The following is a 14242-nucleotide window of genomic DNA, read 5'->3' as shown; positions in this document are numbered from 1 at the left end:
CAATCCTGAGCGGTCGTGTTACCGTACCACACTGTGATACAGCCAGTTAAGACACTTTCAATTATACAGCGATAAAAGTTCACTAGTCCTTTTGTACTTAAGCCAAATTTTTTAAGGCGTCTCAGAAAGTACAGTCGCTGCTGCGCCTTCTTGAGGATGTACTCGTTGTTGAGTGACCATGTGAATGTGTCTGTGATGTGTATGCCCAGGAATTTAAAGTTATCAACTATGTCGACAGATGACCCTTTGATGGAAATGGGGGTGTGGATGCCTTTGGACTTCCTAAAGTCTACAATGATTTCTTTGGTCTTATTGGTGTTAAGTGAGAGGTTGTTGTTATCGCACCATAGAGTTAGATCCTCTATCTCCCTCCTATAGGCCCTCTCATCACCGTCGGTTATTAGTCCGATCACTGTGGTATCATCCGCAAATTTAATTATGATGTTATTCTCGTATCTGGCGACACAATCAAACGTAAACAAGCTGTACAGCAGAGGACTGAGGCAGCACCAGCTGAGCTTACGTCAACGAGGAATCTCAGGAACGCAATGTGTTGACAGCTGGGCGTGACGTATATTAGCAGCGACATTGCCTTCATATGTTGTTTCAAGGCTTTTGCGGCCACATTAATTCCATTTTCTCCAGAAACTGGCTGTATCAAATATGAATGGACATCATTAACGACGCACAGCCACCCCCCTGACAGAAAGGCCGAGATGATCGGTTTATTTTTCAAACACAGTTCTTATATGAAGCGATCTAAAATCCCCCTATGGGGATTTCAATGCAATTAAAAAAATACATGAACCTGTGTACTGGCGCCTTCTACTGAAAGTGACGTCAGACTTCGGTGCTCTATAGGCCCACCAGGAGGAGGCCTTTTGAAAATCGCCGATCTACAGCGTCATAAGGTGCCCACAGTACAGCGTTTCCAAAAATCATGAAAACTTTTGTTTTTAAATGTTGAACATTCTGACACAGTTTTTGCATGGGGGTCCTTGTGTGTGTGTGTGTGTGTGTGTGTGTGTGTGTGTGTGTGTGTGTGTGTGTGTGTGTGTGTGTGTGTGTGTGTGTGTGTGTGTGTGTGTGTGTGCACATATCGTCTAGATGTACCGTCGCCAAGGTGTGGTGGGTTCGATGCCGTTAGCATGTGGCAGAGTGAAGCCTGCAGATCAACGCCCCCCTCTGGAGAAAGACGTCAACACATTACCTCACTGGCTGACTGTAACAACACCTTCTATTATTCTATTTTTGAGGGGCGCTAGCCCCTCCTATATACAGCTTTTGTCCACACACGTCTCATATTTGCCATCGACAATGAAACGAGAAATTAGGTCAAATGTCCGCCAAATATGACGTAAATTTGTGGCAACACAAACATTAAATGCCATTGACAATGACGGGAAATTTGACGTCATATGTAGACGAGCAAATCGGCTAACCAATCACATAATTCAGTTGTTCATGATGATAATGATAAGAGTGCCCCTCACTTCACATGGCTGTGATTTTTATTCTACTATTTGATTCTATTGATGTAGTTAGATAAGGATATCTATTCATATTATATAAATTATATAAATTATATATATATATATATATATATATATATATATATATATATTAGTGGTGGGCATAGATTAATTTTTTTAATCTAGATTAATCTCACTGCAATTCTGGAGTTAATCTAGATTAATCTAGATTAAAATGGCTCATTTGAACTCTGCCGAAACCATTGAAAATATGTGTGCGCTACCTAAATAATGACCAGAAGTAAATCCTTGAACGGGCCACGTGGCCCATTAGACCAGGAGCCCTATCATAATTGGTAATGAAAATATAATAATGTTCAATACGATGTACGTGTGTTATACATTGTTTATTCAGTTAAACACAAATAACCATAAACACGTTACCATACAGGCAATTTGAAACAGTGGGTGCAAGAACAACCCCCTTTTCTGGGATATGACATTAATTAAACTGTAAACCTAGAGGTGATGAAGAACTGTTTAAAGTCAGTAGCTTTGTGACATGATTTGAGTCCAACCTCTACCTCTCCTTCTTCCACCAGTCACTCAGACACACCAGCTTGTTCACATTGTCTGGTGACAAACTAGATATTTTTTTCTGTACAATGTGGCCTGCTAAAGAGAACAGTCTCTCGCATGGGACAGTTGTGGCAGGAGTCCCCAAGTACTTCTGGGCAATGTGGGCCATCTTACCATAAACAGCAGTGTGCTCTGACCACCACTGACGGGCTTGCCACGGTTGCACTCCAACATTGTAGTTTGACGAACACTTTTCCCCGGAGCCATATTAGTGCTTGGCCCGCCGGCAGCTTCGCTATCATCAACCAACGCAAAGGGATGCTTGTGCGTTAGGTGATACTTCAGACTTGAAGAACTCCTACAGTAAGCCATTTCTGCTTTGCACAAGGTGCAAACCACCTTGTTCTTGTCGAGGTTTCCATTGGGAAGCTTCTTGTAAAGAAATTTCCCCTGAAGCAAACCCGGGTTCACAGAGTCCTGCATGCTGACGTTTGATGTGGCACGCCGCACTGTTCATTAATTTCACCCATGTCCGGTTAGGTTAGGATTTGTTACCGCCCCGCTCTCAGAGTAATTTATTTCACCTTGTCCCTGTTAGGTTAGATCTTCTCCCTCCCACAGAGTAATTCCGCCAGGTAAAACTATCAAAGTGAAATTCCCAGTTTGCTCGCTTTATGCAGTCAATGCAGACCCAGCTCCCAGACCCAACTTTGAGAATAGATTAATGGCGAATTTTTTTTGATGCGCGATAATATTCTCGCGTTAACGCAGCACGTTAACGCCGATAACGGCCCAGCATTAATATATATATATATATATATATATACATAGTAAGTAAGTAAGTACATTTTATTTATAGAGCACCTTTCGAAACAATGTTACAACAAGGTAAAACAATCATGTTAAAACAAGGGCATGAAACAAACAATAGAAGGTAAAACATTGAGATGCAAATGAGGCAAAGCAATAACCAATGGCTGAATAGGATTGTTATATATCAACAAAACAATTCTAATAGTTTTTTTTATGAAGTAAATGAATAACCACTGTATTAAACTTTGTTGTTGTGCATGTGTTGTAAGCTTGTAGATGTTCTCTACGTTTGCGTTACACTGTAGTACTATAAAGTAGTGCATTAATCTATAGGAAATAAAATCACACCCGTGTGAAATAAGGGGCGCTCTAATCATCGTACATCATCATCAAGAATAGTGGTCCCTTATTGGCCGAGAGTTCCCACCGACATATGCCGATTTGCTCAAACACATATGACGTAAGTTCTCCATCCATTGTCAATGGCATGTAATGTTTGTGTTCAGACAGAATCCACACTATATCTGTTTATAGGAGGGGCTAGCGTCCCTCAAAAAACAAAACAAAAAAAGTCCAAATATGGTGATATGAAGTTCCTGCCCGGCAACAATGTTTGTTTGATTAAATACATATTTTCTGTCTTTTTTCTTTTTTCTGCTAATGATCAGTGGAGTATTCCATTCATCCACGAGTCACTCAAACACCATGCCGACGGCGGTGGCACTCCCATAAGCGCCGCTCGCGGAGCCCGTCGGAAGCGCCCGTGTCAGCGGGCACTGATGAGGTCATCGAAGGGGCAGAGCCTGAGCGGCAGCGGTACTAGTCTGCGCTACCCGTCCCGCCTCCCCCCGGACATGGACTTCCGGCGGATCGGTTTTGTGGCCGTGGAAACGCCCCTTCCCTCCATACCGCCTCCCTCCTCCTCCTCCCCTCCCTCCACCCGTCCACCTGTCTCACTCTCCATCCCTCCACCTGTCTCACTCTCCATCCCTCCACCTGTCTCACTCTCCATCCCTCCACCTGTCTCACTCTCATTCCCTCCACCTGTCTCACTCTCCATCCCTCCACCTGTCTCACTCTCCTTCCCTCAATCTGTCTCACTCTCCAAACCTCCACCTGTCCCACTCTCCATCCCTCTACCTGTCTCACTCTCCATCCCTCTACCTGTCTCACTCTCCATCCCTCCACCTGTCTCACCCACCATTCCTCCACCTGTCTCACCCTCCGTCTTCCCTCTGTCCTCTTCGCCCCGCTCCCCGTTTAGCCCCGCCCCCGGCTGTCGGACTCTCCCGTCGCCGGGCACCTCGGGACTTGTCTTCTCCTCTGCATCCCCTCCTCCCCCGCCGGCCGTGATGCTGTCATCTATCGGTCACTCCTCTGCATCCCCTCCTCCCCCGCCGGCCTTGATGCTGTCATCTATCGGTCACTCCTCTGCATCCCCTCCTCCCCCGCCGGCCTTGATGCTGTCATCTATCGGTCACTCCTCTGCATCCCCTCCTCCCCCGCCGGCCGTGATGCTGTCATCTATCGGTCACTCCTCTGCATCCCCTCCTCCCCCGCCGGCCTTGATGCTGTCGTCTATCGGTCACTCCTCTGCATCCCCTCCTCCCCCGCCGGCCGTGATGCTGTCATCTATCGGTCACTCCTCTGCATCCCCTCCTCCCCCGTCGGCCGTGAGGCTGTCGTCTATCGGTCACTCCTCTGCATCCCCTCCTCCCCCGTCGGCCGTGAGGCTGTCGTCTATCGGTCACTCCTCTGCATCCCCTCCTCCCCCGCCGGCCGTGATGCTGTCGTCTATCGGTCAGAGATATGGAACCTTCGCCAGGTTGGGACTGTTGCCCGGGAGACCGTTGCGATGCGGATCGCCTCCTCCTCCTCGTCACATGCCGCAGTCTGGCGGAGGGAGGAGAGAGGAGAGAGGAGATGAGGAGGAGAGAGCAAGGGACGAGAGAGGAGGTGAAAAAGGAGATGGCGAGAGAGGAGGTGAGGAACAAGCGGAAGACAGAGGACTTGAGGAAATAGGAGACGAGGAGCTAGGCAATGAGGAGAGAGGAGATGAGGAGCTAGGCGATGAGGAGAGAGGAGATGAGGAGCTAGAAGAGGATGACTGGACACACCTGGAGTTACCTTTCCGCCTGGTTCTGTCAGACTCCTCACCGTCACACGCAGGAAGTGTCGCTCCCGACGACGACCTCGGTGACCCCGAGGAGAAAGTGGTGAGACTACTTAACACACTAGATGTACAGAAATTAAGAAACAGTGTCATGCTCCCCGCCATGGCTGTAGATGAGCCTTTTGGCTCTTCAAAATAAGGGTAAAACGGGGGAAATCCTGGCGTGAATTACAGCAAATTACTTAATGAATCCTGGCGGCATAGTGGTGAATGGTCTCTGGGCTATTTTGTCAAATCAAAGGTTAAAGCCGTGATTGGTTGGCTGTATGTAGCAGTAACAGCAGTGATTGGTTGGCTGTATGTAGCAGTAACAGCAGTGATTGGTTGGTTGTATGTAGCAGTAACTCTTATTGCCAAGGTTTTCTCTCTTTCAACCCTTATTTTGAAGAGCAAAATGCCAGTAACCGGATGTTACAATAATGGTGTGTGTGTGTTGTCTTGACCGGTTGCTGATCTCTCGCTGGGTGCAGAAAAAAACCTGACCACGACTATTACTATCGGCCGTTGAATAAAGCTTGTTTTGACCAGAAACGCAACCCCGGGCGCCGAATTGGAGATGCAAGCGATTGAAAGCAGCACATTGATGATTGAACACACGTAGATGCACACACAATCTAACATGGCACGTTCCAGTGTCACACTCGCCACCAGTGACACACTCCATGTTAATGTGAGTAGGCTATCGACTCGATCGGATCAAAACATGTATGAAACATCAATTTACGTCATTTCGGCCATACAAAAGCAGATTACGTAATTTACGAGTTTGTCGCTTTATGTGTTAATTATTTAGGAAACACAGCACACTGTGTTGCACAAATCACTGATTGGGACGGCCAAACAAAAAAACTTCAGTTGTGACATTTGTCTTTGCTTCAATTCCTGTGTGTGTGTGTGTGTGTGTGTGTGTGTGTGTGTGTGTGTGTGTGTGTGTGTGTGTGTGTGTGCGTGCAGGGCAGCCTGTGGTGTGATCAAAGTGAGGATCAGAGAGAGACCGACGTTTTAGCCTTCGCTCAGGATTATACCAACAGAGTAAGAACTAAGAACCTGCCTATCTGTCGGTCTTATCCGTCTGTCTTCCTGTCTGTCTCTCTTTGTAAAGCAAAACATTGAACTGTGTGCTGAGAGTTAACAGTCAAAATGTTTAGATCTTATTGCATGCATATATATATATATATATATATATATATATATATATATATATATATATGGTCCTTTCAGACAGGGAGCCAGTGATGCGCGGGACGCGTATCGTGAAATAAAAATAAGCTCACCACAATCCAGGTCTAGTCACCTGAAACAAGCTATTAACTATTTTTTGGGGGGAAAAACGTTTAAATATTTTTGAAAACTTAGACAGTTAGACTTAGACTTTAATATTTTTGAGCCCCACACAGGTGTGATTTTTATATTGTGATGAATTACTTTAAAGTACAAAATCTGAATACTCCTATCACTGATCTCTCTCTCTCTCCCTCCCCCTCTCTCTAGTTGTGTCAGTGTGTGTCGCTCGCCCCAGACAGAGCGGAGCGTTTGTTATGTGCGTTGGAGCAGTTTGAGCGTGATGGCGACTGGGCATGCCCAGTAGAGCTCTATGGCAGACTGGCGGCTATTTTGGACCGATGGCCTCAAGTCCTCAGAGACTACGCAGCCTTCCTCACACCCACACAAGCTCAGGACTGTGGACTGGTACGTGTGTGTGCGTGCGCGCGCGCGCGTGTACCATGAGGACCAAATGTCCCCACAACTATAGAAGAATTTCAGAAATTCCCTACCCACCACTGCGGAAGTTGTGGGTTCGAATCCACTGTGGTGTAACGGGCGTTGTTAAGCATCTACACAAACACAATCGGGGCATGTTTGGCGGAGTGAAGCTGGGCGGGGCGGTCACTGCATGTATTCCTGCGTGCTCAGGGTTGGCACCTATCAGCAGGGAGGGAGGGGTGTTGCGCAGGGTTGCTCGCGTGAAGGGGATCTTCTTCTTGTACGTGGGTGACTGGTCTATTTGGCAGCCAAAATGTGTGTTCTTGTGTAAAGCGTCGATCAAAATTGAGAACGCAACAGGACTTTGCTGTTTTATATGGAGAGTGCGAGACCCCAAAACAATCAAAGTGCGAGACCCCAGAACAATCAAAGTGCGAGACCCCAGAACAATCAAAGTGCGAGACCCCAAAACAATCAAAGTGCGAGACCCCAAAACAATCAAAGTGCGAGACCCCAAAACAATCAAAGTGCGAGACCCCAAAACAATCAAAGTGCGAGACCCCAAAACAAAGTGCGAGACCCCAAAACAATCAAAGTGCGAGACCCCAAATCAAAGTGCGAGACCCCAAAACAATCAAAGTGCGAGACCCCAAAACAAAGTGCGAGACCCCAGAACAAACAAAGTGCGAGACCCCAAAACAAAGTGCGAGACCCCAGAACAAACAAAGTGCGAGACCCCAAAACAAAGTGCGAGACCCCAGAACAAACAAAGTGTGAGACCCCAAAACAAAGCGTGAGACCCCAAAACAATCAAAGTGCGATACCCCAAAATAAAAATAAATAAAAAAGCCCCCGCTGTTAATTTTCGCATTGTAAACAGCTGTGCCTCGTTATAACCACACAAGTTTCTAACTTGCGGTCACAGTCGCGATACTTTTCAGTTGTGTGGTAGGCCTACTTTTATATGGATTTAACAGAAAGTTCTATCCAGACTATCCACAGTCCCATCTCCCAGTCACGGTGCTGGAACTGACACAGACGCGACCATAAGTGTTGCCAGTATAGCTCTATGGCAGAAACAAGCAACCTAGGTCTATACAAAATAAGCCAAAAAGAAGCAACACTGGTCCTTTCTTGCCAGTGTTGCCAAATCTGTTTATAAGCGATTTTGGGATTATTTTTGTATATTGAATTAGACAAAGTTTGAGCCACAAACACATTGCTCTCTCTCTTCTCCTTTTGCATAAATTAAATAGGCCTATTCATGATTCTGCTTATAGAGAAGTAGCCTATGTTAGTTTGTTTTATGGAAACAGTTGTTTGTGTTGAATGTGCTAATTGCACAGAATTATTCAAAAGAGAGAAAATGGGCAAGCCATAAAAGAATGAACATTGCACTCTATTCATACGTCATGTGGAAATAAGGCAAATAAAAAAGTAACATTAATGTTGTCATTTTATCAACCGACCACTGGCCCCTTGCCATTTTCATAATGTGGCCCACATGTTCAGCTATTTGAGTATAACTGGCCTAGTTCCATATAAACGCCCGGGGTCCAAGTCGATTTTGCATATTAACAGCCCGGGCTACCATTTGGAACAATACGGTATATATATATACCGGTATACAAACATCGGCTATCGGCTAGATAGTTTTTTTTAACATCGGTATCGGTATCGGCCAATAATTTCCACATCGGTGCACCCCTACATCTATGTGTCTCGTATACGTTGGCGCAACTTTGAATGTGTTTCAGATGCGTTGTTGTTGGCACGGCACGTCTCATGCAGAAGTGTTGTTGGCTTGAGTCTGTCCTGCTGTTCTGCCGTTCGTCCTCTAGGTGGCGGAGCAGCGTCTGTTTGAACGCAGCAGGACGTTTCTAGGGCACCTGGAACAGAGCCTGGGCCTAGACTCCTCCCACTACCAGGAAGTGGTGTCTGTTCTGCAGGGAAGCTCTGCCCCCGACCCGTCTAACATCAGCAAGGTATTACAACTACTTTACTTCTATTATATATATATTATATATATATAAATATATATATATATATATATATATATATATATATATATATATCTATATCTATCTATATTAACACGTGAGAACTTATACCCAACACATGGCAAGAAACCCAAAGCCACAACAGCTACGTCACTATTGCAACACCCACAACACCATCTTACACACTACACCCACACACACTCACACGGCAGTGATGTCACACACTTACCTTCGCAGTGTTCGGGACCTATCTCCTCCTATCGCGCCCAACGCCAACACTCGACACCACCCGCCAAAAAATGCTCATTCCACTGCCACCAAAGATGCCTCCCGTCCACACTCACGGCGGCAATGCATTTGTTTACTACAAACATTATCGCCCCAAGCACCCACACCCCCGGAACACTGTTGCCCTTTCACCACGCTAAATTCGCCAGGTCTATGCAAGTGAGCACAAATTACATGTGAGAAAATTCATTCACAAGCCCACAAATGCCATTCAACACACACTACGACTCGCTTACAATTTGCGAACCTGGCAACTACTACTTCGTCTTTTAATTGGCTAATAGCTCTCAGCCTGTGCTGCTCTGATCTCCGAGTCTCCCTGACAGTCCTGTCCACTGTCCGGACTCCGCAAGAGAAAAAAACGAGGAAGGAGAGGAATTTTCGCCTCACGATTTTGCTTATTCCTTCTAAATCTCTGTATATAAAATATCGCTCTCTCAGCAAATCTCTTAGTTACATCAACATTGTTCTTTCACAGTTTTTGGTTTGTTCCAAACTATTACAATTACACCGTTCGAATTCGCCATTTCGCCTGCCAGCCATACTGCCGAGTACATTTGATTGCGCACACACACACACGCACACGCACGCCTGGAAGCCACGATCTCTCTCGCCACGCGCGCACACACACACACACACACACACACACAGGAATAGCCGTGCAGCCTATACACGGCGGCAGCGAGACAGGACGTTATAATCTTGAGTTTAATTAAATAACTGTCTTTCTCCGCACGTGTGCACACAACATTATTCAAGTGAAATGCGTAACGGCAATATTGGGCTAATATAGGCTACCAATACAGGACGTTATAATCTTCAGTTTCATTAAATAACTGTCTTTCTCCGCACGTGCGCACACAACATTATTCAAGTGAAATGCATAACGCCAATATTGGGCTAATATAGGCTACCAATATGTGGGTAGCCTACAGGGATTTACCCACGGAATGAATATATATATATATTCATCTATACCAGGGCTGCCCACACTTTTTTTTACTTCAGAGCTACTTTCAAAACGACCAGATCATATACCCACCAAATACCCATTGCAGAAAATAGTTACAAAATGTAATTGAGGCTACATACAGTGGTGTCCCCTTCGTCTATACCAGGCTGACTTCTATAGGTTTTGAAAGGTACCTTTTTTTTTTTTTTTTTTTTTTACCCAGGGAAGTACCTGAGCACAGGTGCTCATTTTCAGCAACGCCCTGCACATCGAAACACACACACACACACATACACACACACACACACACACACACACACACACACACACACACACACACACACACAAAATGTCATGTCAAAGGTACCTCTGGAAGCCACACCTCTGATGGGTCGGGTTTAGTCTTAAGGGGTGTGTTTTTTTCACCCACTGTGTAATACAATGAATGGACGGTAGGTGGCAGTAGTACAGAGGCCAGAGAAATTATAAGACAAACGCACATGGAATGGGAAGTAGAGGGGGGGGAAATGGAAATGGTAGGGTTTTTATTTTTGGTATTTGACTTTGCTACTGATGATTGTACGCAACAACAACTATTGCATTGTGTGTTTGAGCTGACAGGCCCTTTTTTATGTCAATCAATCAAGTCATCTCAGGTCATCTCAAGCGGCAGATGCAAAAAAAGTTTTTTATATTAAAATTATATAATTTTTTAGGGCCATGTCATGTGCTCTACCTGCAAAGTCTTTGTGATCTATAACTTTTGGGCACCGCTTAACGTCAGATCAGGGGTTTTGTCGGCCAGCGCCAAAAATGCTCCCCGACAGCATAATCGGAGCAAATACCGGGCAGTGTGTATGAGCCATAACGAGTTGACTACACTACACTACACTAATAAGGACACATAATAATAACTAATAACCCATCCGTTACTACATGTGGAGTCAACTCCCGCAATTTCCTTCTTCCCATAGTGCGCGGCAAAGTAACTCTGGGATGAGCGGCCGCGAAATTCTAGTATATATATATATATATATATATATATATATATATAAAAAAAATTAAGTGCAAAATCAGTACAGCTGGAGAGTATACAAATGTATTAATGTAACCACATGTACCAGTAAGGCTAATTTGCACACTTTCAGTTTACGAGTTACAGACTTTGGACCACTGGTGGTCCAGGGCAATTCATAGTCCATAGTCCAGACATAGCATTATTTTATTGTGCTGTGGTTTCCATCAGAATCAAGGAAGTCTCATTTTAAAGTCGGTCATCTTCTCTTCCTCTTTCATTGCCTGGAACTAGTTCTCTGCCGTGGTCATCAATAATTGTACTATTCTTTTTTTACTCAGATCTCCTCCCTCCTCAAAGACCACGCCCACCTCCAGGAGGAATTCTGGGTATTCTTCAAAGACCTCCATGGCGACCGGCCGTTGCGACCGGCCGTGACGCCGACCCAACCCGAGGCCACAACAGAGGCAACAGGGCATTCTGTTTCCCAGAATGCTCGGAATCGAACCAGGAAGAGAACAACGAGACGCCAGCGTTCCAAAACCAATAGGAGGAAGGGAGGAGTAGTTTTAAAGAGGGGAGAAGAGGAGGAGGAGAACAGGGAGCTTGTAGCGAAGGTGTGTTTAATTTAGGGCAGTGGTTTTCAACCATTTTCATATCAAGGCCCATCATGCATTGGATTTGAGCCACGGACCACCATTTGATTTAGCCTAGATTTAGCCTCTTATGTAGAACCAAAACGGAATATTTTGTTATCATTGGATAAGATTTTTGAGTGGTGCAACCACTCCTACAACCAGCAATGTCTGTGTGTACACACACCTATGTGTATCTGAGCACCAGTATATTACTTATTAGTACCAGTAGGGGGCGCCAGAAACAGAGAGAGGGATAGTGCTGCTCTGTTGCCTGCTAATGAGAGAGAGAGAGAGAGACCCCCACAGGGAGTGCAGTGCCAGGTATCGAGTCGGTCGGACCCACGGTTCTCCAGAACCACCACAAAAGGCTCTGGTCAGGCTCTGCCAGTGGGCCTAATGAGGCCAACTCCTTTCACCTGGGCCAGGCTCTGCCAGTGGGCCTAATGAGGCCAACTCCTTTCACCTGTGCAATTTCCAAACTCTGCCTCAGCCAATTGAGGCTCTGCCAGTGGACCCAATTGATTGCCACGTACACTTTTCAGTTTGCAGTCTTCACACACACACAGGCACATACACATATCTCCATGTGGGACACCGGCTGACAGTTAAAACGGGTGCTATGGCAATGTAGATCATTAGGTTTCCAAGTTGCAGAACCAGAGCCGGACTTACCGTTGGGCTAGGGTGGGCTGCAGCCCGGGGGCCAGACAGGTCTCCTCCCCTCCTTTTTTGACTCTTTGGTTTCCTCTCCTCTCCTCCTGTGTATGACTGCGCCGTATGCGCGGCGAGTTCTGTAGATACTGGTGGAGAGTCTGGAGACGTAACAGCAGGAGCAGGCAGCAGTGCTGCAGCAGTGCAGTCCGTGTTAATGAAACCCCAAGAACCAGATAAGATCACGTTGCGCCTTGGACCCGTGCGTTGATGGGACATTTAGATTTAAAAGGCGAACGGATGGAAGTGTGGATAAAAGCATGGCTGTGCGCAACAACAACGAGAGGGGAACTAACGTTAGCTTCGCATTAGCTGGTTAGATAACGTGGTTCTATTAATAACAGCTTCGCAAGGCTGCTCACTTATGGGAGTTGACGCCCCCTGGCGTAAACACAGAAGCACTACAAATAAACTCACAGACTTTAGGCTGGGACTTTAGACGTGATGACGTTGAAGACCCCGCCCGCCGGGTGCACTTATAAGCGTCCCTCAGCGTCACGTCTCCATTCGTTTTTCTCTTCTCACGTGTATAACACGGCGCTACGAAGTCTCCCTCACGGATGAGTATCTGATTTATTTCCACAAGGACGAGAAGCCTTCTCGGTACCGCGGAAACTGCTTATCCCAGAGGCTTCAAGAGGAAGAAAGTCGGTGAGTCCACTTTCTTTAACTAAGTTAACATTAACTTGGAGGTAATTCAGTCCGTTAGTGGCTCGCGGCCCTAGCTGGTTTCCTTATTACCTGTGTGACGGTCTGTACCGTGGCTAGCAACAGCCAGGTTTCTGCTTCCACACAAACCTTCGCGGACCTAAAGGTCTTGAACGTGTGATGAGCCAGGAGCGTTACACAACCCTTCCTTGGTTTCCACACGTGTGGCGGCTTAGCGGTGGCTACTAACAGCCCGCTCCAGCCACACACTAATAAATTATTCTGTCTCGAACGTGTGAGAAGCCGGGAGCGTTACGCAACCCTTCCTTGGCTTCCACACGTGTGGCGGCTTTAGCGGTAGCTACTAACAGCCCGCTCCAGCCACACACTACGTCCGCGGCTCCTCCAAGCCCCCGACGGTGATTTGAGCAGCATCATTTTATTCTGTTTGAGCTTTCACGCTGGGTGACGGTCTGATAAAGCTATCTTAGCTTTCTTTCAGCTTCCACACATACGTCCCGTGGCTTTCATAAGCCCGCGACCGCGTGGCCCTCGAACGTGTGTGCGTGTGAAGAGCTAGAAGCGGTGCAACCCTTTGTTAGCCTCCACACGTGCGGCGGCGTTAGCGGCGGCTACTACATAGCGGTGTTTACTAACAGCCCGCTCCAGCCACACACTACGTCTCGCGGCTCTTCCAAGCCCGCGACGGTGATTTGAGCAGCATAATTTTATTCTGTTTAAGCTTCCACGCTGTGTGACGGTCTGATAAAGCTATCTTAGCTTTCTTTCAGCTTCCACACATACGTCCCGTGGCTTTCATAAGCCCGCGACCGCGTGGCCCTCGAACGTGTGTGCGTGTGAAGAGCTAGAAGCGGTGCAACCCTTTGTTAGCCTCCACACGTGCGGCGGCGTTAGCGGCGGCTATTAATAGCACGCCCTTGCCGACACACGTACGTCTCGCGGCTTTTCAAGCCCGCGACGGAGTGGTAACCTAGGCAGGATATAGTAATATTTCTGTTTGGCCACCACTTTGTGTGATGTCTCTGATGTGTGATGTCTCTGATAGAAGCTAACAATAGCTCTATTCTCAGCTTCCACACGCACTGGCGTCCTATGCGGTGGGTGGCAACACCCACTGCATCACTATAACGTGACGACCTACCAACTCGGCGCCTACAGGCACACAGCCTTGTAGAACTGGTTATTGGAATTTGAGGTTACGTACGTAACCCGGGTTCTTAAACCAGCG

General features: G+C 46.6%; 1 protein-coding gene across 1 annotated transcript in view; it reads left to right on the top strand.

The window, feature by feature from the left end:
* gon4la (gon-4 like a) overlaps positions 1 to 14242 on the top strand; it is a 52700-nt gene that overhangs the window by 22629 nt on the left and 15829 nt on the right. The window contains exons 18-24 of the mRNA XM_083777605.1: positions 1108 to 1224; positions 3533 to 4224; positions 4657 to 5080; positions 5992 to 6069; positions 6529 to 6726; positions 8583 to 8726; positions 11338 to 11613. Coding sequence (XP_083633731.1) covers positions 1108 to 1224; positions 3533 to 4224; positions 4657 to 5080; positions 5992 to 6069; positions 6529 to 6726; positions 8583 to 8726; positions 11338 to 11613 — 1929 coding nt within the window. The remainder of the gene's footprint in view (positions 1 to 1107; positions 1225 to 3532; positions 4225 to 4656; positions 5081 to 5991; positions 6070 to 6528; positions 6727 to 8582; positions 8727 to 11337; positions 11614 to 14242) is intronic.

The sequence above is a fragment of the Protomyctophum parallelum genome (assembly GCF_964188405.1).
Source record: "Protomyctophum parallelum genome assembly, chromosome: 1".
NCBI classification, from domain to species: Eukaryota; Metazoa; Chordata; class Actinopteri; order Myctophiformes; family Myctophidae; genus Protomyctophum; species Protomyctophum parallelum.
The sequence above is the reverse complement of the archived record's forward strand: the minus strand, read 5'-3'. Positions and strand labels throughout refer to the sequence as shown.